This window comes from Mchenga conophoros, linkage group LG23, assembly GCF_057382185.1.
Source record: "Mchenga conophoros isolate Kocher_MC1m ecotype Shallow Benthic linkage group LG23, M_conophoros_male_GT1.1, whole genome shotgun sequence".
Taxonomy (NCBI): domain Eukaryota; kingdom Metazoa; phylum Chordata; class Actinopteri; order Cichliformes; family Cichlidae; genus Mchenga; species Mchenga conophoros.
Window position 1 is genome coordinate 40,197,491 of NC_140547.1, and position 23,707 is coordinate 40,221,197.

General features: G+C 45.7%; 2 protein-coding genes across 8 annotated transcripts in view; one reads left to right on the forward strand and one right to left on the reverse strand.

Moving 5' to 3' along the window:
* The window catches only part of raph1b (Ras association (RalGDS/AF-6) and pleckstrin homology domains 1b), a 39,664-nt gene extending 21,524 nt beyond the window's left edge, over positions 1-18,140 (forward strand). For 4 of the 7 annotated variants that reach the window (XM_085264189.1, XM_085264190.1, XM_085264191.1 and 1 more), the window contains exons 3-18: positions 1,294-1,413; positions 1,724-1,829; positions 1,912-2,106; positions 3,241-3,665; positions 4,161-4,247; positions 4,673-4,747; positions 8,434-8,511; positions 10,245-10,404; positions 10,611-10,732; positions 11,061-11,126; positions 11,233-11,376; positions 11,956-12,066; positions 12,692-12,790; positions 12,891-13,011; positions 13,470-13,606; positions 13,696-18,140. In XM_085264189.1, the coding sequence (XP_085120315.1) occupies positions 1,294-1,413; positions 1,724-1,829; positions 1,912-2,106; positions 3,241-3,665; positions 4,161-4,247; positions 4,673-4,747; positions 8,434-8,511; positions 10,245-10,404; positions 10,611-10,732; positions 11,061-11,126; positions 11,233-11,376; positions 11,956-12,066; positions 12,692-12,790; positions 12,891-13,011; positions 13,470-13,606; positions 13,696-16,332 (4,683 nt within the window). In that variant the 3' untranslated portion in view covers positions 16,333-18,140. The remainder of the gene's footprint in view (positions 1-1,293; positions 1,414-1,723; positions 1,830-1,911; positions 2,107-3,240; positions 3,666-4,160; positions 4,248-4,672; positions 4,748-8,433; positions 8,512-10,244; positions 10,405-10,610; positions 10,733-11,060; positions 11,127-11,232; positions 11,377-11,955; positions 12,067-12,691; positions 12,791-12,890; positions 13,012-13,469; positions 13,607-13,695) is intronic. The other 3 variants (XM_085264193.1, XM_085264194.1, XM_085264196.1) reach the window with 3 other exon arrangements.
* A 3,632-nt stretch (positions 18,141-21,772) lies between these two features.
* On the reverse strand, positions 21,773-23,301 carry spp2 (secreted phosphoprotein 2). The gene is made up of 6 exons (XM_085264197.1): positions 23,019-23,301; positions 22,809-22,936; positions 22,610-22,732; positions 22,197-22,310; positions 22,055-22,103; positions 21,773-21,941 (listed from the first exon to the last, which is right to left on the reverse strand). Exons 1-6 carry the CDS (start codon positions 23,068-23,070, stop codon positions 21,838-21,840), a joined length of 570 nt encoding a protein of 189 aa, XP_085120323.1. The 5' UTR covers positions 23,071-23,301; the 3' UTR covers positions 21,773-21,837.
* Positions 23,302-23,707: the final 406 nt, after the last annotated feature.

The window sequence follows — 23,707 nt, forward strand, 5'->3', positions numbered from 1 at the left end:
GCGGGGTTAATCCCAGTTTGGTACAGTCCCCTCTAGTGACTGACACCACATAGCTGGGATAACATGGAATGACACCCTCTGAAAACATCAATGGGATTACTCTGGAATATTCCATCTGACTCGCCTGTTTTGGGGACTCCGGACTATGCCAAGACAGGAGTGCACACCAAGGGAAAAACAGGTTGAGCGTTCTGCTTTAGTCTGTTTAATATCCAGTGTTGAATATACAGTGGTGTAATATTTTTCTTTGTGTGTGCCAAGCTGAAAGTGTGCAGTAAGAAAATGTGTTTCTGCACTCGGCACTTCCTCTGGCATCTGACAGGGTATCAGAGCCATGACCTCCTCCTCCTCCTGTGCTCAACCGTACTTTGCTTCCACTTGACAGGTCTGTCACCAGATTGGTGAACGATCTTCCTCGGTGCACATCGGCATTTGGGTGAACATATTTTTTTCACATGGACCGGAGACCATCGCATTAGGAAATGAGGATGAATGTAGGCACACATCAAGGCTGCAGATTGTTTTGCGTTGTCAGTTGGAGCCATTTTCTGTTATGTTTGCCTCCTTCATATCATTCATTCAGTGTTTTGTCTACTGTGGCGTCCTTGTGTGTATGAAAAAGGATTGGGTTAGACATTTTAGCTTTGACTCTAGAGCGTCAGATTTCCTCCTGATTTTATTCTGATTCTGTTTAATTGTTAGATATATGAGACTTAAGTCGGCCAGGCAAACAGATGCATGCTGGTGTTGCGCCACTTTCCATTTAACCCACTAGAGGGAGCTCTGCCATCACCTTTGACTAAAAACAGCTGGGCATTCTCAGCGAGCCAGCTATGCTTTCCATCCTATTATCCACCGGCCTTTAACAGCACATGCTATTGCTCCGTGTGGTCTGATTAATATCTTAATTTAACAGTGATCTGTGGGCCTCCAAAGAAAAGAGTGGGGGGGGTTTTTCTGCAGACATGAGGAAGATGCTCTGCTCCTCCCTCTGTGTTGGCTCTTGAGCTGGTAGTAGAGGTCCTGGGCGTGTCAGTGGTGCACAGCACACAAGACACCACAGGGTGATCGCACAGCACAGGGTGCCCGCTAGGGGTCTGCGAACGGTTGTCATGGTAACAGGCAGTGAGGTTGGCATGAGATTAAGTTGTTTTTGCGTTTTGTTTTGTTTTTTTCCCCCTCTTTCCTCATTTAGATCATTCCTGCTATGTGGGTGTGACTTGTAATCATGTGAAATTTTCTGCTTCTTTTGCGTGCGTGTGTGTGTGTGCGTGTGTGCGTGTGTGTGTGTAGATGGACCAGGTATCTGATGATGAGTTGGACCATGGAGCAGAGGAAGACAGTGACAAGGAGGACCAGGACCTGGACAAGATGTTTGGAGCCTGGCTGGGAGAGCTGGACAAGCTCACACAGGTTAAAATACAAATACTCTCACACACACTAAGGGGGTGGTTTGTTACACAGACGTAGACAGAGCACCACGAGAAAGGATGGGGCTGTATCCATAGCAACCTTAACACTGCTAATCCTGTCTCCCTTTACTGTATCCTAGCAACTCCACTCCCACCACCACCACATAGTATTTGTGCAGGTCTGTGGGTAACTGAGGAGTCTGGCAGGCAGACGAGGTTGTTACGATGCGCTTTGACTGTAGTGTCAGAGTGTGAATGTGTGTTTTGCAAATGTGCATCTTATGAGTTTCGTGTGTGTGCGCACATTGCAGAGTCTGGATGATGGCAGGCCGCAGAAAGCACTGCAGAAACCTCCTCTCAGGCAGGAGACGAACATGGCCAACTTTTCCTACCGCTTCTCAATGTATAACATAAATGGTAAGATCTCACTTCAGTATAACAACAGAACAGAGATGCACTTATTAGTATAACCCAATAACTCTTGCTTTGCTCCTTGCAGAGGCGTTGAACCAAGGTGACACAGTGGACCTGGATGCCCTGATGGCTGACCTGTGCTCCATCGAGCAGGAGTTGAATACCATTTCCAAACCAAACTCAACTTCTCGCAGCCAGAGCAAAGGCCAGCAGAGGGCAGCTGGAGGGCGCAGTGCTAGCACTAAGCACACAGGCACCAGTGGAGGAGGAAGCAGCGGAGGTAGTCCTGCTGAATTATGGGCTTTTAAAACAAAAAGTGCAGTTCCTAAACAATTTAATACTCAATGTGAAGAAGTGAGACTGTTATCATTTGGTATCCTTTCAGATAGTAGTCAATTGTAAGGCATGATGTCTGAGATTGTTGTGCAGCAGTGGCTTCCAGCTTGCAGCCCATTCAGATGTGCTCAAGAGCCCTTCCATCACTTCCACCTCATCTTCATTTAACCTAATTTTAAACTTGATCGGGAATGTTTCATCTGTTATTGAACCATCACATTCAGCTTACCTGCTAGCCATATTTTACACCATGGGTGGCCCACATAGAATATAAGAATAACCCTTTATTGTCATTGTCCATGTACAATCATATTATGGGTTCTCCACACCAACTGTGCAGGAATAAAATATAAATAGTAAGACAGCAGGAATAAATAGCAATCAGGAGGAATATATACAATGCAGCCCACTTTGATCTTAGGTGCGCTGGACCTGTGGAACTCTCCTTTCTTTAACTACACATTTAAAATCCCTGAAATATCTTAATGTAAGAAAAAGTAGGGCAGTATGAGCTGTAAAACTAAAGTCTGAAATCTTCAAAAGCCATCGAGCTGGCCAGATTGGAGTCTTTGGGGGGGGAATTCTGTTCCCCTGGCCTTATATTGACACCCCTGCTCTACACTGCTGGTTTCCACCTTTTTATTCATGCTCTTAGCTAGCTTGTAGTTTTTGCTGTTTATTCAGCAGCTGTATTTGTATTCCATATACATACTGCATTTAGCAAACAAGTTCAATTACTTATCCACATTTTAGGCTACCTATATCAACCATTTTTTCATGTTTAGGATTTTGAAATTGATACCATTGGTAATCTTTCCATGTCCCCCCTAGCTGCAACACAAATATACCCCCTGTGGTTAGGAAACACTGCTGTGCATCAAAAAGAAGGAAGTCTTTGTGGGATGAAACAAAAGTGTAAAACTGGGGTTGAGAGAAATAAACACCTGCAAAGTTATAACAGAGAGAGAAAAGGTGAAGCTTTGTAGAAAACAGTCAGTTTTGTTGAGATCGTTCTTGTGTCAATATTTAATTCAATCAAATATTAATTTCACTGTCAAATTGAAACCCGCCCCAACAGGAAGTGCAAGCAGCAGTACTCGAGCATCACCGGCCAACACGGTACGAGGTGGCAGTGCCACTGCTCGCCCCGCGGCCTCTAACATCTCCCTAGATGACATCACCTCTCAGCTAGAGAAGGCCTCCCTGAGCATGGATGAAGCGGCACGTCAGACGTCCTCCTCTTCCTCCTCCTCGTCCTCATTTTCCTCCAGCACCATCCGGCGGCCCTCGTCCGGATCGTCCGGCGGCGGAGGGCAGCATCGGAGGACTGGTTCGGTCGGTGCTGTCACCGAGCAGGACGCACCGTCCCAGCGGTCTAGTGTGAACTCAGCATGTGCCTCAGCTTCGAGCATGGACTCCCTGGATACGGATAAAGTGACAGGAGGAGAGGTGGAGAGCCAGGGCAGCCCAATCTCACAAGGACAAAACCAAACCAATACAGAGGTACGAGCCACACTGAAACACACACATAGACGTATCAGACGGTTTAAATGAGTCTTTCCAGATGTGACGGTAAGTGTAATGTACACAAGGACTGCGGTCAGTTCAGTTTGTAAGTCAGGAGAAGTGAGAAAGTACTAAGCATAGACCTTAATGAAGCCAAGCATGTTTATACACACATACTGATTGGAAGGAACTGCATGCCTGAAGTCTATCCAAAGTAAATGCACAATGCAGCCTCTGTATTGTGCATTCGATGCTGTCGGTGAATGCATTGCAATCTCAAGTGTGACTCGGATTACAATGTCAACACCTACCTATTGTTCACTAACAAAAGCAATGCCGTGGTCGGACGGCCATGACAGTCTCTCGCATGTCCCCCCTGTTTTCGCCTGCATGTGTTTACACTGTCTGTGTTTGCATCCTTTCTTATATCCACGGCCTCTGTCCTCACACACGCACACACCCCACCTGCCTGCACCCACCCGACTTTTCCAGCATGTCACGCTGCGACGAGCCAACAGTAAGCCGGCCAGACGGCAGCTTGACTTCACCTCGCGAGAGGGCGAAGTGGATCGGGCCACCGTAAGTGTGTGTGTGTTTGTGAATGATTGAGCAATTTCTCCAGTTGGTGTGCAGTTAATTGTTTCAAGGTTAATGGACGTTAGGTGCAACAGAATTTTTACAATTGAGCTGTTGTGTGTGTGTTTGATGCGTGTGTGTGTGTGGTGTGATAGCGTAGCTGTGGAGTCTAGGTTTCAGAGAATATACCGTGTATTCACGCTTTTCTCTCTCATAATCATTGCCTCTTTTCCAACAGCTGTATCTAATGACAACCATCGCTGCTGCGCATTAATGAAACCTTCTCTCGCTTCCACGCTTCTCTGTACAAAAACAGATCAAAACACTTGTGATTAATAAGCCTCACAGAATCACCTGGCACTGACTTCTCTATATTTTGTCTCTTCTTCTGCTCTTATCCTCCTCCCCCATCTTCTCCTCCACCCAAGCACTCCTATCTGGACCAAGAAACCTCGCTCATTCTGAAAAGCATAGCTGGAAAGCCTTCTCACCTCCTGACCAAGGTGACTTCCTCATACACTTTTTGCTTTCATTCCTCTCCTGTGCATTCGTGTTTGTGTCTGTGTGCATTGCTCCTGTCTTCTGCTCTGCTCGTCTTTTTGGTAAAGTCCATGCTGAGAGTGATTATAGAACAGAGGATTTTTTTCAAACATGCTTCCACATGTGGTGTTTTGTCTGTGGGCCTTCATTTTGTTCGATCCTTCTTTCTAACTTCATGTTGCTGGCTTTTGATTTGCACTCAGTCTTTGAGCAATAAAAGCTTACAAGGGGAAAATTTAATGTATTAGCATTTATTACACAGTATTAAATCATTACTTTTAATATTTTGAGTTGTTTAGAAGTCTGAAACAGAAACCAGGGCTTGCAGGGCTTTAAATGGCATGATTTGTTGCCTTTGTCTTATTTTGAAAGGTTCATCTGTGCTTTAGAAAAACTGGTTACACAAGAGGCAAAACAAATGTGAACAAAGTCTACTTGATAGATTTCTCTGTGGGTTTTGGTCACATGTCACAGTCTTCAGCAGATGGAGCTTGCTCACAATGAGTTTCTCGCATTATAGAGACTAAACCATTACTTGATTCACCCATAGTTGAGATAATAACCCTACGTGCTAGCCAAAAGTGGAATTTGTGTTTAACTGAAAAAACAAATCTAAGTTGGACTCCAGCTTAGTTTTGTTATTCAAATGTCTCTATAATCCAAGTCGTGTCTGATGCTCCCATCACCTCTTTTAACCTCTGAGTAGATGCTTTGGCCGCTGCCTTTGGCTTCTTTGCAAAGTTTATGCTGAGCATATGTGTGTATATTTGTAGTTTGGAGCTCATTGCTTGTGAGTTATCCCACCTTTAATACACAATGCATAGCAAGAAAGTACAAATCAGCTGATTCCAAGTTGGTTGGATATTAAATCCTTAAATTCTATAATGCTGATTAACTAGAAGAGAATGTTACAGTGTGTGTCTTTAGAAACTGAAAGTTTACAGTGCATTTTTCCACACAGAGATCTCCATTAGTGGCTGTTGGCAGTAAAATAGCCCTTTCAGTGATGTCCTTTATTATTTGAATATAATGGGTGCCGGCAGCGACACTGTCAGCTCATCTGCCCTCAAGTTTTAGAGCTGGATATAAGATTTGCAGTCACCTTATCTAAGAAGCTGGGAAAGAAAAGCGACTGGACTTCTTTAAGTTTCTTGATGATCATGTTCATCGTCACATGAGCTAAGGTGTGAAAAAGGGTTATTATCAGCAGAGGTTTTGGGTGGACCTTGCCTCACCCTATCATGTGACCTGCTGCGATCGACTGACGCAAGATATGAGTGGGCGTTAAGCCGTCCTTAATTTTAGGTGTTAGACAGTTGGTGCTGTAAGCCATCCCCTCTGTTCGAGGATTGTCGTTCACATTGGACATAGATGGCTTCTTTCGCTCCTCTTCCATCTGTCTTCTCTGTCCAAAATGTGGATATTGGGATCCTTGAAAGAGTGACCTTTGTCCTTTAGATGCAGACGTACAGCTGAGTCTTGTCCTCTCGAGGTGGCTCTTCTATGTTGTGCCATAGACAAGGGCATGTCCCCCTAGTGACATCCACCAAGCTCCTTAGAATACCACGATAACTGAGATGCTACACGGACATAGTCACCAAATCTTTTGGATTGAGTCAGTGGTTCAAAACATTGGTGCCTGTTGCTGTAAACAGAGCACTCAGCTGTATATTATGTTGTTGTTTTTTTAAGGGGAGAGGAGTGATAGCCTGCATCTTTACAGGCTGTGAGGGGGTTTATGTGTTAGTGTTACACTTTCCACCAGAGAACAGAAGAAGGCAAGCCGCGATCGCCTGGACTCACAAGTTTTCTACCTCTCCTCGCTCGTGAATCAGAATATTGAATGAGCGCGGGATGCTTGGGAACAAGCGAGGCGGGAGAGAGTGGAAAAACATCAAAGGAAGTGGCTGCCAAGATTTTTTTCTTTTTTCTTTCTTTCTTTTTTTTTTTTTTACAGACTAGGCAGAAGAGCTTTTTCTTTTTTTTAAATTGGCTCTGGTGTGGCTCACTGTGAAAGTGGAAGGGTAAACGCCTGTCGAATCGGAGTCGGTCTAATGTCTAATAAAAAGCAGGGAGTATGTGTCGTGTAGAGAGGGAATAATAGATGAGAGAGCGAGGGGGGCGGGTTGTCCACGCTGACATTTCTGGGGCTGAACCCACAGTGGGACTCAAATTGACTCCCGACTGTAATCTGTACAACTCGCGTGACCTCTTGTTCACTGTTGCTCTTACTCAGTCTTATACACACACACACACATTGGGGTGGGTAAAAGCCTGCCACTATGTGTTGGCCAAACACACTCTTGGTTTTAAAGCTTTAATGTGTGTGTGCCCTAGAGTCGGTCATGTGGAAAAGGCAGTCTGGGTCAAGGAGAGGGCAGGGGCTTCTTGAGATAAGAGGCTTGGGGAGCACTTGTTAATACCCCTCACCCTCTCTCTTTGAACACACATGCTCGTGTGTACACATGACTTCAAATATTCAGCACCTCAGCTTCTCATTCACCCACTCTCTCCGTCCTTGTCTCTGTGAGTTAGCTTCAGGGCCATAGTCGGTCATGGTCTTCCCCCGCCTCGTCCCGATTGGCTAAAGGGTTCAGGGTCCTTTAAACGGAGTTTGCTGGTTGGGCGGCCCTTCCTCCTGGTACCTTTTTTTTGTGGGGATTATGCTCCCCTCGATTGGGTACGCTCCCAAACCCCTGCATCTGCTGTAAAGAGAGGAAACGAGTGATGGAGAGGGGAGGAAGCGGGAAGGGGGAGGGGCATTTTCCTCCCTACTGTCTCACTTGGCGTTTTAGTCAAATTGTGCTCGTCTTGGCCACACATGTCTGCGTGTGAGTGAACCCATGCCATCACTAAAGTCCTCGCTCAGCACCGTCTCAGCTAGCTCGACCGCTGTCATCTCTGGGTGACGGCAGATGTGGATGCAAGGCGGACTTTGATCGACTGGGAATCACGCTGGAATAACTTTTTGTTTTTTTAATCTTGAGGTGAAAGGTAGCAAACAGATTTTTGTTCATTTGAATAGAAGAAACCGCTTTTGTCATATTTTTAAATCAAGTTACGGACACATCTGGATATTTCCCATTTTGAGCATTTTTTGGGGGGGGTTCGCATCTTTAAGTTGGCTGCATGGATGCTCTTTGAGCTGATTCTGCATTCATCTGCAGCCTCTCACCCTTGAGGGATCTTCTACTATTGTCTCCCCTTCTGCTGTATAGCATGATCAAAAGAAACCGCCGCAGCTCCACATGAATCCGGCATGAAACCATATACAGCAAGCGGAGCACCATTTTTGAGGAGCCAATGCCGCCACGGCGTCTTTTATCATAATTCCGTCTATTTGTCTAATTGAACACTCACGCTAAAGTAATAAAACACACGTGGAAGCTTACACAACCTGTAGGAATGGAGGTGATGGCATCTTGTTGGAGGGGGCAGGTAAGCAGCCTGGAGCATGGGGGAAATTTAGATTTCTGCCCGTGACACAAGGCGCCATCATTCCAGATGCTTTTTTTCATGAAGTTGTGCATAGCTGCATGTGTTATTCCTGCCAAAGGAGTGACGGATGTATGACGAGGATGAGGCTATAAAATCAAAAGGCATTTTTAATGTGCGTGCTGTATTAACACACTCCTGTGCGTTCATCTAGGAGGAGCAAGCTGCCAAACTGAAGGCGGAGAAGATCAGAGTCGCCCTGGAGAAAATCAAGGAGGCACAAGTCAAAAAGGTAGAACCACCTCTTAACTCGCTGACTCTTAGAAAGTGCAGGGATATGAAGCCCTTCTGACTTTGAATAATTGCCGTCTTGTCATATTTCGTGCACGCCGCATTTCTTTGTGAACTTCATTCACAGCGAGGCAGTGAAGCATGCAGAAAATAGGTCATTGCAGTGTTTGATTATGTGTGTGCGTCTGCTGGAGGAGGGAGCAAGGAAGCGGAGACGGGCTTCAGAAATATAACGCAGATCCACATAAGACATGTTATTTATCCCGCGTATCAGCTGAACAACAGGAGCGCCTTGCCACACTGACAGTTTGCTTCCACTGCGAGGTCGATACGGGACTCCTCACACAGGCAGGCCTTTTGTTTTTCCCCCCCAGGCCGGTGAATGAACAGTCTCTTTGAATGAGACCAATGCCATTTAACAGAATGGTGTCCTTTTTTGCATGCAATGAATGGTTGAAGCCCAATAGTTTTACAGCCAACAGAGCTAGAGTATGGCTAGATAAAGGGTACTGGTACAGACAGGACACGCGAAGGAAAAAAAACCTCAGCTAACACAGGAGAGCTTTGACGTGCTAAATTATTCGTGCCCTGTTGTCGGCGTTTTACACGACCAGCAATGATTTGAATTTCACCGAAGCAGTTTGACTTCATCTGGATAAGAAATGGATCTTAAAGGATTTAGATGTTAGATTTAATTTAACTTTTTTCCCTCTGAGTGGTGGGGGGGGGGTCTCCTGTGAGAAATGTAGGTCAGACTCCCCCCATGTCTGAGACTCATCGCTGTCCCTGCGTTCTCATTGGTCTGCGCTTCACTTCAATCATCCGTACTGGCACGCGATTGGACGTCGGGGTCGCAGTGGGAGGTGACATGCAGGAGGGTCAAGGAATCCGGGGCTTTATTTGGTTTCACACATCGAGGCTGCGATTGTGTGATCCAGGATTTGGCACGTGTGCGAGTGTGTCGCGTTCAGATTAGTTTAAGCTTTCGTGTTCTGGTTGCTTAAAGATGCCCAAACTACAGCCATATTCGTAGTCATGTTTAGTGGCCATATGTGGGACATGGTCATGATCTTCATGAACACATGATAAGATGTCATTCTTTCACTAAACTGAAGCTACAAATTGGAAAATGTTCAGCTTTTTACACAAAAAAAATATTTTCAAATTGATACCATAGGTGTATCTACTAAAATACAAAATGTGGGGTGGGTCTACTGATCAGTAGGTTGGCGATTTAATCCCTATCTGCTCCAGTCTGCATGCCAAATATCCTTGGGCAAGATACTAACCGATGTATCCACTAGAGTGTGAATGTGTGTGAATGTTGGATAGTAAGCACTTACAAGCTTTTAAGAATGGTAGTGTGAATGATTGAATGAGGCATGTTAAAGAGCTTTGAGTGCTCCGGGAGAGTAGAAGAGCGCCGTATAGGAATCATCCTGTTTACCATTTAAAAATCTCAGAAGAGTTTGAATTCCAGTGACCTTGACATGAAGGTTAAAGGTCAAATTTCCTGAAGATCACCTAACACTTCCAAATTCTTAGCATCTACTAGGAGGCTGAGGTTTACCGTTCCCTCCGCATTTTCCAAAGCTGAGCCTTATTGGAGTATTTGCTGGGCTAATTCTGGCCCCCAAGCCTTATGTTTGACCCCCTCCCGATCTAACGCATGCATGACGATAAATCTTACATATTGATATCATGTTTTAGCGTTTCCCTCTTGGCCTTCCTCAGCTGGTGATCAGGGTCCACATGTCCGACGAGAGCTCAAAGACCATGATGGTAGACGAGCGGCAGACAGTCAGGCAGGTGCTAGACAGCCTGCTGGATAAGTCCCACTGTGGATACAGCCCTGACTGGTCTCTGGTGGAAACCATCACTGAGCTGCAGATGGGTAAGGGAGCAATCGCCTGAGTTGAATAAACATTGTTTATGGTTTTGCTTTAATCTGCGCTTGTAGCATAGGGTCAAAGTTCAGGGGTTCTCGCAGCATAATACACAAAGTAATATGTAATAGTCACGGCCCCAGTTCCAGGGCGGCAAAAGAAACCTGTTCTCGCCTGTTCTTCATTACCTGTTCTCGCTCCTCCTTTTTCTCAGAGCGTATTTTTGAGGACCACGAGAACCTGGTGGAGAATCTGCTAAACTGGACCCGGGACAGCCACAACAAGCTCATGTTCATAGAGCGCATTGAGAAATACGCCCTCTTCAAGAACCCTCAGGTGACCGCCCATTACGTTAAAGCTGCACACGTATGGTGGCGTGTTCAACAGACCGAGGGGCAGATAACATCCTCTCCTCTTTTAACTGCTCTGCGTTCGGTGTGCAAATGCCGACTGTGTATGTTATACACGCAGAAGCATTGTTTATGCATGCTGAGTGCCTGCATAGAGCCAGAGAGTGAATAACAGTGTGTGTGTTTGTGTAGGAGTGTCAGAAGTAGGTCAAAGAAAGTGAAAGTGAATAATTTATTTACACATAGGATAAGGTGAGACTTTCTCCCCCTCCCATCCCTCCACTGACTTCACTGTTTTACTCAATTGCTTCCAGAACTATTTGCTGGGGCGGAAGGAGACATCAGAAATGGCCGACAGGAACAAAGAGGCTTTATTAGAGGTAAGATGGTGTTTTATAAAGCAAACTGCAGACGTTTCTATCATTCCTGCTAATCTGGAGCGTTACTTAGATGAATTATTTAATGGGTTTTTGTGCAATACTTCAGGAATGTTTCTGTGGTGGCTCAGTGTCTGTGCCAGAGATCGAGGGCATCTTGTGGCTCAAAGAAGATGGGAAAAAGTCATGGAAGAAGCGTTACTTCCTCCTCAGGGCTTCGGGGATCTACTATGTCCCCAAAGGCAAAGCCAAGGTCAGTGACGGCTGGTGTACGATCATGCTACTCGGACGCAGAAATGAAGATTAGGAACAGAAATGTGGCATTTAGGGTTATGAGAAGCAGATCCACTCATGATTTGTGGCATTTCCTGTTTGGTTTTGATCACTTTGAAGAACAGCAGTTGTGTGCGTGGCGTTTGAGTGCACATGCTCCCTTTTTAACACCACCATCCTCCCAAGTAATTTTCAAATTTTAACACTTGCAGTTCACTGTGGCACCATGGAGACATGTATAAGTCCCATAGTACATTTCAGTCCCAGCTTTGATACTGAATAGGGCATTCTAGATGTAAGTTAGACCTTTAATAGCATATACACACAAAACGTAGACAAATGAAGGACTTTGCATAATTATTTCAAGCCATTCTGCAACTGCTTCACTCATGCACTAAAACAGCTTGAGTGAAGCTCCATGTTTCTATACAACGACAGCACAAACGTGGTGGGTAAAATTCAGTTTCTTCACACAGAGCAGCAGCAGCCAACAGCGGTCTCTTTTAGGTCAACCACGCATCAGTACATGACACCGTCCCCTGCCTCTCTTTCTCCACAGGCATCCAGAGATCTCGTGTGCTTCCTGCAGTTGGACCATGTTAACGTGTATTACGGGCAGGACTACCGCAGCAAATACAAAGCTCCCACTGACTACTGCCTGGCCTTGAAGGTGAATCCCTGTAACTGCATGGTGAAACGTTGCGTTGTCCTGATTGGCCTGCAAATAACAGCAGGTCTTAATGTTCCTCCAGAGACCTAAACCGGCACAAATGAGCACTTGGCTAAGAAAGCTACAGATGATGTCCAGTTCTGTGTGTGATACAGATCTTGTAAACACATTTTGCAAGTCAAATAATTAGATGTCTGCATATCTGAAGAAATTTATAACAAGAGAAATGAGGCATTATAACATGGGTGGGATGTACACGTGTCCTCCTTTGCATCTGTTTAAAGTAGAGGTTTGAACACATCAAATGGTTCTTGTAGTCCCCAGAGATATGCAGTCTTAGCGCTTCACTGTTACCCCCATGCACTTAGTACCATTAGTCTGCTATTAGAAAATGTCTCTGGAGATCTTTTCCAAAGAAGCTGATTGGATTAGTTTAATCAGAATATGAAAGTTTATTTACTGACTGCATTTAATGTAATGAATAAGCACTTGTCTAATAAATTGCAAGAGGATGCTTCGATGTCAATTGCACATGTTATTTGTTTAAAAAAATCCTTTTATTTTGAATCGTTTTGCAGTGTCTGTGCAGAGCACTTAATGTTCATAATACTTGTTTTATTTGCAGCATCCACAAATCCAGAAGAAGTCCCAGTACATCAAGTATCTGTGCTGCGATGATGTGAGGACGCTGCACCAGTGGGTGAATGGAATCCGCATCGCAAAGGTTGGTTTGAAGCAGAGTTACTGTTCAAGGCAAAGAAATAAGCAGATAAATGTTTTGTTTTAATTTATGAAATGCATCTGTGTTCTTCGATCTCATACAGTATGGGAAGCAGCTGTATTTGAACTACCAGGAAGCCATGAAGAGGACAGAGGCAGCCTACGATTGGTCCTCTCTCTCTACGTCTAGCATCAGATCTGGCTCCAGCTCCGCCAGCATACCCGGTTCGCTCACGAGCTAGGCTAAGCACCACTAATGGCTCCTTTAAACGCATCATCATGTCCAGTGTATAGTTAATTCAACATGGAAGCAATTTAGCTTTAAAAACAAAAGCACTTCCATTTTTTTTTACTAAGTCAATGCTAAGTTATGCTAGTTATGCTACCAGATAGAAGTGGAGCGTATTGTAAAGTGTATTCAGACATGCTCACTACTGTTAGAGGTCACTCTGAACACAGAACAAGAATGCAAACAGGCACTAGACTTTTAACTCGCTTGATTCACTAAAAAGAAACACATTTGTGTTGGAGAATGCTGAGAAACAGCAAAAAGATGTACATAATAAATATTCTATGTCAAATCTTTTAAATTTTTAAGAAGGATTTGTGACTCATCTATGATGTATTTCCAATATTACTAATTGATAAGAGGCCTTTTTACAGTTTTTCATTTGTTTTTTCAGAGTCCCAGTCGAATCATTCGGGCCATTCTGACAGCGGGGTGGATACGGGCTCCTCTCATGGGCGTTCCCAGAGCGTGGTGAGCTCCATATTTTCAGAGGCCTGGAAGAGGGGTACCCAGATTGAGGAAAACTCAAAGGTATGAGTTTCAGCGTGTTAAAGTCGCGTGTTTGCAGGAGGATGTGTGAGTCACGTGACAAAGCCTAACACTCGCTCTGTTCTCCGCAGATGAGAATGGAGGCATCCAGAGGGGCCACGCTGCCGCACGGTTCCCACAGCCACCGGCATCACAGCCAGCATTCAGTTGACCACTCAGCCCTGACGCCGCCTCCGCAGCAGCCTCAGGCGCAGCCTCCATCACGGCCTCAGTCTCAGCCCCACCCCCAACATCAGCAGCAGCAGCACCCCCCACAGCATCAGCACCCATTGGTGCAACCCCAGACGCCAATTCAGCTGCAGCAGCAGCACCAGCACCCGCCTCCCCAGCATCCGTCTCCTCAGGAGGCAGTTCCGCCACCACCACCGCAGGCAGCACCACCGCCACCGCTACAACCACCACAGTCTGCTCAACTACATCAACAGCAGCTGCAGAAGCAGCAACAGTCACAGGCCTTCAGCAACTACAACCACATGCCCCCACAGGAGCCGCAGCAACCAGCTCCCGCACCCCCTCCACCTCCGCCACCTCCACCACCGCCTCCCCCACCCCCTCCACCAGTCCAGACGGTGTCATATCAGTCGCCGGCTCTCACAATGTACAAATACAGCACCATCACCAGGCTGCAGAACCAGAAAGGAGGCAAGATACCTTTTCACCTCCCTGCTACAGCCCAGCAGGTTCTGCCCACGACTCTGACACCACCTGCACTGCAGGCCATCAAACCAAACGTCAATCACATTGCCGCAAGGACTAATGTGCCCCCGCCTCCTCCACCACCACCTCCCCCTCCACCGTCCATGCCAACCCCCGGGTCTGCCATGGCTGTGCTGAAACTGGGCCCACCCAGTCCGGCTACTCCACCGGCTTTCATCCCTCCACCGGCTTTCATCCCTCCACCGGCTTTCATCCCTCCACCGCCAGTTCCTCTGCCTGCTCCACAGACCAATGGAATTGCATTTCCTCCCCCTCCGCCGCCCCCACCGCCACCAGCTATTGCAGCTGCTCCCGTGAGTCAGCCTGTCTACCACAGTGGACTCAAGCAAGCGCTGAAGGAGCGGTTTCCCAGCCCGCCGCGGGACCTCCCGTCTCCAAACGGCGGGCTCGAGTATTCCCCACCACCTGCCCCCACACCACCACCCCCGCCTCCTCCACCTCCGCCACCGCCGCCACCACCTCCTCCTCCTCAACAGTTCCAAGTACCGGCCCAGTTTCCACCTCCTCCTGCACCCCTGGCAGCACCACTGAAAAACTTCAACCCAGGCTTTCTCCCTCATACTGCCCCCAAGCCCATGTCACCAGTCTCCCCTTTCCCTCCTGCCCCGCCTCCTGCTACAATGAGTTGCCCGACCCCAGCTCCACCACCACCCCCTCCTCTACCTGCACCCCTTAAGAAGCAGTTCAGCCTCCAGACAGGCCACACCTCCACTCAACCCCCTCCAACTCTGCCTAAGCAGCATAGTTTGTCTAAGCCACCAACCATTTCCACAGGAGCCCCTCCCACCATGTCTCTGGTGAAACAGCTAGCCAGTCAGTTCCCAGGAGCTTCATCCCAAGCAGGCAATCAAATGGAGGCTTCGAAAGCCCCACTCTCTCCCCCTGCAGTTAAAACCAAACCAAAATGGCAGCGTGGGGGTGGCCAGCAGCTGCAGTCTCCCGAATTCCCCCCTCCTCCTCCAGACAGCAACACCGGCTTCCCTGCTCAACCACCACCACCTCCTCCTCCTCCTCCACCTCCCCCAGCACCAGTCACAGGTCCGACGCCACCTCCTCCTCCCCTTCCTTCTGGAAACATGGGCTCCCCCATAAGGAGGTCACCCTCTGGTTCCTCTAGTTTTGGAGGCAAGAAACCTCCGCCCACCCCCCAGAGGAACTCCAGCATCAAGTCCAATGCCTCAAACTCCTACGAGGAATCCAGGAGAAATTTGCTCAGCAAGTTTGCTCCCCAAGGCAACACCGCCCCTCCCTCCTCATGTCCTCCCTCCAATGGATCGCCTTCAAAGGAGCCCTCAAATGGACCTCCTGCTCCCCCAAAACCAGGAAAGCTCAACCTGGCTAACCTGCCCCTGGCACTGCAGGCCAAGGTAAGCCAGGCAAAGCAGTCTGGTGGCGACTTCCCTTCCCCACCTCCTGAGTGCGCCTACTTCCCACCTCCTCCACCTGCCTCCGAGCTCTTCCCCCCTCCACCACCTCCAGGTAATGACGCCCATACGGGCGGACCTCCTCGAGTAGCAGTGGTGAATCCCCAGCCCCAGGCTCCTCCTCCACCACCACCCATCTCCCTCGTCAGTAACTCAACATGGGGAAAGAACTCACTGAAAAAGACTCCTCCGCCCACGCTCGGGCGGCGTAGTAACAACACCCCAGAACCACCTCCGCTCTCGCCACCTCCACCGACTTCCCCAAAAGGTAGCTCAGGCCAGCCCAACTTCTTGGAGGATCTGAACAGGACACTGAGGCGAAAGTCAGTGGGACGCCAGGGCTCCACCAACTCCGCCGGCCTCTCAGGCAAGTTGGACCCCGCGGGGACCATGGACGACATGGCGCTGCCCCCGCCGCCTCCTGAGCTGCTCCTGGACCAAGGAAAGCAAAGCAACGGAGGAAACGGTGGCTATATGTCCGGAAACATCTCAGGCTATGCAACACTACGACGAGGACCCCCTCCTGCCCCACCCAAAAGAGGGGATGGCACCAAGCTTACTGGATAGTAGTTGAACTTGTCGATAAGGACACGATGAAGACTAATGAATAGACAATGAAATGATATAGTGAAGTAAAAATGCATTAGTGGACTACTCTTTTCTTCTCCTGGGGACACGATAATAAATGACTGTGTATATACTAAAAGCCAAACCAGACCATCTTCAATTAGTGTTTGCTAGTTCTTCATTTTTTTTATTGCTTGGCTTTCTGGATGAGTGAGGTTTACAATACTGGGACACTTTAGACTCAAACAGGTTAAGTTGGAGGTGTCTAAACTATCCAAGCTCTCTGGAACATGAAGTTTTTGCCCCGTACAGTATAACCCCACTTGTCTGGTACACCAAGCAGCTCTGAGTAAACACTAATAATAAGACTTTGTGCAAATATTATTGGATCCAGGTCTGAGCCAAATCATGCATCTGCTTCTTTGCCACAAGTTTGTGCCACGTTACTGGAGACGCAACACAGAAAACAACAAAAACTCATCATGATCTCTCTGCTTTGGTACTGCATGGACAACATGTAAACAACAAGCTGTAAAACATGAAGCTGTGTGCGTGCATGTGTGTGCGTGCATGTGTGTGTGTGTGTGTGAGAGAGAGAAATGGACTGAACGTGCATCCATGCATTGAGTGCATGCATGCGTATGTGATGGTATGGTGGTAGTAGTTAATCATCATTAGGGAGGGCCTTCATGGAACAGGGATTGTCAGGTTTGCTTTTATATAAAATTATTTAAAGATTGGTAAATGGAAGGATTTTTTTTTATATGTGTAAGTGTCTTTTAAATAGATTAAAGCCTAGAGAGGAGCAGATCAACATTAGCGCACAATGGAATGTATCTGGAAGAAAAGAAAGGCAATGATTCAGTAAAATCTTTTGTCTTAAGCGTTTCTAGACTGTTTCACCACTTGACAAATGCAAATCAGAAGGAAGCCTTACTCTTAAAGTCTTGCACAGAGGTCGAAACAGAAAGGAAGTATCTTCTAAAGGTTTCCAAAAAAAATGGCATGGACTGTGCAGCTGGATTTAATTTAATGCAAAACTTGTACTGGACTTTGTAGAAAAGGAGAGAGGAGGAGGAGGCCTGGGGTGGTTATCTTTGTGGACTGTGTGAGTTCCCTGTGTGCTGGCTTGATTTCGGACCTTATCCTTCAGTTTGTATCTGTACAGTTGCAGCTGCTGCTCCGTTACCGTTGGTTCCCCCGCCGCCTTCTTAAGTTCCCCGTCCAGGAAGTGGCGAGCACCGGCTGGATTCAGCCACGTGAAGTATCGAAGGAGAGATGCATTTTATCCGGTTAATGTACAGAGCATCGAATCATGTAGTTTATTATAACACAAATCATCTGAATGTTCAACTCAACTTTGTGTCTATGGAATCTCGTTTCCTCGTGGTGCCATTGCTGCTCCATCTCTTGGTGCACAGGGTCAGAGGTTATCTAGAGGGTCGACTATGAAGGGTTTCCATTTCTAGCAGCGATGCCTTCGTTTTTAGGGTGCTAGTGCTGTCCTTCGACATGTCCGTGTGTGCCAGGATGACATATCATGAATATTTCAGATCATTTAGACTGGCTTTGGTGTGGGGTGGTGTAGATTCCATACAAGGCCTTGAAGACAGTGTATCTTTTTTTTTCTTTCTTATAACTGAGCGTCATTGTCCTTACCGGGACGTTTGCTGCAGTACAGTATGTAAGTTATATCGATGTGCTGAGGCGAACACGTGGGGCCAGATGAAGAAAAATGTTTGCAGATGAGAGTAAATGTTTCCTCTTGCATATAAACTGAAAATCACAATATAAATGTTTAAACCAGACCTCAACCCGTCTCTGTGTCGTTTGTTCAATTAATTTAAAGATTATGTGTAGTTCAGTGCAAAAGTCTTGAGTCACCCCTCATTTCTTTTTATTTTGTTTCCAATGAGCCTTTCTTCAAAGTTTTTATTTGGATGTTGGCTCCTTCTTCACTCATTTTCATTCCAGTTGTTGTATCTGACCATTTTTCTGAAGAATATTTTTGTTAAGCCACCAACACTAACCTATGAGTCATTGAAGTATAAAAAAAGCAACTAACTCGTGGGATGAGCCAGTGTTTGTGTCTACACAAAAAACAAATTGGAACCACTTTTAAATTCTCTTTGTTGCTAGCAGCCTGTCAAAAACGCATCATCGTTTCCATTTCTTGAGTTGAATTTATGAAAAATGCCACAGATAATGGCAATATTTAATGGTAATTTATTTATTATTAGAGGTACAACAGTGAGTATGGACAGCCACATATAAAACATGATGAAAGCTGTGTCATGGTTTGCATTTCAGCCAGTGGTGTTGGAGTGAAAACTGATGGAAGTTATGAACATACAAAGCACATAACACTTTGATCCATCGTGCAGTACCATCTGTAAAGCTTCTGATTGGCAGCAGCTTCATTGTCTTCACCAGGACAGTGATCCTAAACAACACAGTAGAACCATACCTGGATTGGCCTCCCCAGAGCCTGCACCTCAACATTACTGAAACAGTGTGGGATCATGTTAACAGAGAACAGAACAAAAGGAAGAAACATCCAAAGAAAGCTCTGAATGTCCTTCAAGAAGCCTGGAGAACTATTCCTGAAGACATGACATGAAAGCTCCCTTAGAGGGTTCAGACTGGAAGAATAAAGGTTGTCATGCCAAATATTGACTTTAAAGCTCATTAGAATTGTACAAACTCTGTTCTTGCCTTACATACTGTATTTCCCTGTATCTTTGCATACTTTTTAATAAATAATTGCACCTACTTCCAATTTTCCTACCATAATATAAAGAAATGAGGGGTCACTTAAGACCTTTGCACATCTCTGGATGTTTGTTTGATGTGTTATATTCAAGTGCAATTTACAACCGACTTGTTTGATTGGTAGGTCACACACCCCCTCTAGTGGTTTTATCCTACCCTACACTACACTCAGTAGCGGTTTTTGATATGGGCGACACGGGCAAAAGAAAGTTGCTTGCACCCATGCTGCCCCGACATCATGACAGCGCATTTTGGGGATTGCATGGGCACCGGTCGGTTTTCTATCGCCCATTTGCGAGGACTAAGGGCGCCATCGGTTTGCGACGTGCGCCTTCTGCTTGCGGCAGGGAGGACAGGACGGGGCGGCGGGGGATTTAATAACCAGCTCGCAAAATAAAAAAATAAAAACAAACCAACAAACACGAAAACAGCAGACATTATGATACAGACTTATAATTTGCACTGCATTTAATGTTTTTTTCTAAATTCTATACGCGAAAAGTGAGCGTCAGAGCCCTCGGTGCGCATGCTCGCTGCTGCTGCTGAAGTCAAAGTAAACTTTATTGTCATCTCCGCTACATACAGAACAGTATATAGAGAGACGAGACAACGAGGCTCCAGTTACAGCAGTGCACGAAAACAAACAATAAATATAAGAAGAGTAAGAAAATAAATATACGTTTTAGGACTCGGGGTAAAGGGATCAATAACAAGTTAAAATTTATATAATTTACAGTTTAATGATCTAAAGTCTCACATACAACCTGTCAAAAGGGGAGGGGGGCGGCTGCTTCCAAATAGAGCACATTTCATTCATAATGTAAATCAGAGCCCATTATGTATTCATGATTTGTTCCTGGGTTGTGTGAAATCCCAGAAATAAACTAAAGTGAATCTGTGAACTAAGGTGTAGGTGTGTTAGATTATGTTGTGGTGATCCTCGGGCTGGGGGATGGGTGTTCATACTGGAGTGCAAAATTAAAACCAATGGAAGATGGACAAGAAAAGTTCAAAGCCATCAGGTGCTCAGTTTAGAAAAAAGAGAAAAGAAGAGGAGGAGAAACGAGCAAAAGATACAGGTAAGCAGATGTGTCATTGGATAATGGCAGGTCATCCTGAAACAATCAGAATCACAATACTTTATTAATCCCTAAGGAAATAACTTGAGTTACAGTTGCTCCAAGAAGAAATGGTAAAAATAGTAACAGTAACAGACTAAACTCCAAATAATACATTATGTTACAGATTTTAAGAAATAGCACTAATATATACAGATCACTCAATTATAAATATCAAGGATTAACAGAGGTGATTATAAATAAATATCAAGAAAATTGACAAGAATATTACAGAGTAGAAAAAAACGTGTGCAAAAAGAGTGTATTAGATGGAGGAGTTGTACAGGGAGATGGCCACAGGTAGGAATGGTTTCCTGTGTCGGTCAGTGGTGCTTTTTGGTAATATCAGTGTCTCTCTGAGCGTGCTCCTGTGATTAGCCAGCATGTCATGGAGTGGGTGGGAGGTATTATCCATGATTTTCCTTATCTTGGACAACATCCGCCTCTCAGACACCACCCTAATGGAGTCCAGCTCCATCCCCACAACATTACTGGTCTTGTGGATAAGTTTATTTAGTCTGTTGGCGTCTGTGACCCTCAACCTGCTGCCCCGGCATGCAACAGCAAAGAGGATAGCACTGACCACAACAGAGATACAACAAGATAACATTAATTAGTAGGTATAGTGATGTTTGTTAGCCACTTGGTTGTGATAGTAAACAGTAGACACTGATGTAGCTTATTGAATCTTTTGGACTGTGTTCGGCACAATATTAATTAGTCATTGTCAACTTTGATTTGTCCTGTTCTCATCGTATGACGAATTATAATGGCTGTTTGTTAGCCGTACTACTATGCATACTCGCTCTCTCCATATATATATGTGTGCGTGTGTGTTTGTATGTTTATCTGGTTAAAATCAGCATGGTTCCGAAACAGTTTTTACAATAAAATATGTTAATGTACAATCCTTAATATGTTTTATGTGTGGGGTCAGAGGGAGTGTTCGCCCAGGGCACCAAACAGGCTAGGACCGCCCCTGCTTACACTCTAAACTTATTGGTGCTCAATATAACGTTTGACGAATGGAAATTAAAAATAGAAAAAGAGGTAGTCAAAGGAGCTTGCAAAGAAAAGCGTCTGGACTTCTTTAAGTTACTTGAAGACGTTTCACCTCTCATCCGAGAAGCTTCTTCAGTTCTAAGGTCAAGTGGTGGAGAGTCCCAGAGTCCCACAATGAACTCACCCGAAACTCTGGCTGATTGGGACCCACACCCAGTTTCACACCTTGGCTCAGGCGATTAGAGGATCATCAGGGGGTCCTTTTGTCCCTCTGTGGGGGGAAACTCCCACTAGGTTTATATCTGGGACTCTCCACCATTTGACCTTAGAACTGAAGCTTCTCGGATGAGAGGTGAAACGTCTTCAAGTAACTTAAAGAAGTCCAGACGCTTTTCTTTGCAAGCTCCTTTGACTACGAGGACCTGGATGACTGAGAACCTTCACAGACAGAAAAACAGGTATATTTTCTTTGTGTTTCAATAATCATTCAGCAGCTCTGTAAATTAAATGAGAATTAAAGGGGGACAAAAAAAATTTTGCAAAATATCTTAATTCAGTTTTTTTTTAATATATATGATCAGCACCTAAAAGAAAGTCATGGATAGCTGAACTTTCACACTACATAGTTGCTGAAAGTGTCTCCTCTGGGTCGGTCTTCTGCCAACTGGTTGTACCGGGAGCCGCCAGGCTGGGCTGAAGGTGCAGCTGGAGCTGGGACTGCCAAAAGTTTTGAGGTTGTTAGTCCACTTATTTGCACTTAACATCCAAAAACGTTTTAAATAAAGATCACTGTAAGAAAAAGACAAAAGAAAATGTGAAAATGTGCTTACCTCTGTTAGCAAATGGGGCATTGAACTGCTGTCTCCTTCTCAAGAACACCTGTGGAAACAAAGCCTGGGTATTCATGCGCTGTGCATAAAGGGCAACAACTGTTTGGCTCTTTAATTTGTGCCGCTCTGACTCTTGACTCACCTCCTCGCTGCTCTCTGAGCTGGAGCTGGAGCTGCCATCGTGGCCGCACCTCAGAGAGACCACCTGGGGAGACCTGGCCATCATTCGTACCCGGGTGGAACAGGTGAAGGAGGGCTGAAGGTGGGTAAAAGAGAAAGAAACAAGAAAAAACCCTGCTTTATTAGTCTGTGTGATATTTCTTTAAATACCTGGTGGCCGCTGTCCCGTCAATCACACAGGGGCACATTCTGGCCCAGTAAACTCGTGCCAATGTAAACAACAGGCTGTAGCACTGAGTCAACATGTGTCCACACCAGGATACAGATATCAGCCCTTCACAGGGAACCATCCACATAATATTCCAGCTTCTGACGTGGCTAATTTATTTATTATCTCACTGAAGTATTTGGAAAGCATTGGTTTAAATGTCTCACCACAAAGAAGCCGGGCCTGAAGGCACAGGCCTGAGGGTCGTCTTGGGAAGTCTTTGCACACTGAGTCTCCTTAATCCGAAAAACCATCAGCAGGTCGACGGTGTCCAGGCCCGTGGGGATGACCTGTCACACGTGGGATATTCAGGACAAATCAGCTGTTGCCATACTGTTAAATGCATTAAGCACACAACAGGCTCACCTTTGCGACAGAGCCTGTAGTGACCCGGTAAAGGTGGCTGGCAGCATACACAGAGTTGACCTCTGCCAAAGCTGCTCCCAGGGCGCTGTCTGCCGCAGACTGCAGCTCAGAGTTGTGAAGTGGGATTCCTTCAAAGTCACAGACGAGGAGGAGGGAAAGGTGAAGTTACTGAATCTTATTTTGAAGTGATCAGGACAGAAAGTTACTCACCTGTGCATCCAAGAGACAGCAGCAGGGCTGGGAGGAGCACGTATGACTTCATCTTGACGATGGGCACCAAACCAAAATGCCTCAAAGGTTCATCTACTTCTCTCTAAATATACTCAGCACTGAACCTGTGCACCGCCTCTTAAACTCCATAACCCCTTAAAAAAAAGCCTCCCTCTCTTGCACTGTCCTGTCTGCCCAGCTTCCTTTTATGTCCTTTGGGTGCATTCCAGTACCCACACTACCATACGATGTCCTAATACACTGTACGTCAAATGCAATGTGACAAATAACCGGGATGTCCTGCTGCATGCAATATGTTAGGCATGCTTTAGGGTCATTCTGATCCTGAGTCCTCTACATGAATGGTAGGAGGTTCAAAGTTCAATATGATAAAGCAGTATGTCCCAGTCACATGCCCATTGTAAGGATGATAGAAATGTGTACTGAGTGTAAAAACAAAAAGAGAAGAAAGGAAAATAAGGTGAGCCCAGGCTGATGTGCTAAATTAAATTAGTAAATATTTGTGCATCCTCTATATGAGACTTTCTTAAATGTATGAGAAAAATTCTGATGATTTAGAAGCTACTCGAGACCCTTTATAATATATATTTGCAAACTTATGATGCAATTTAAGGAAAACTGTCTCAATCCACCTTAAATATCCACTTGTTCTGCAGCGATGATGAGAC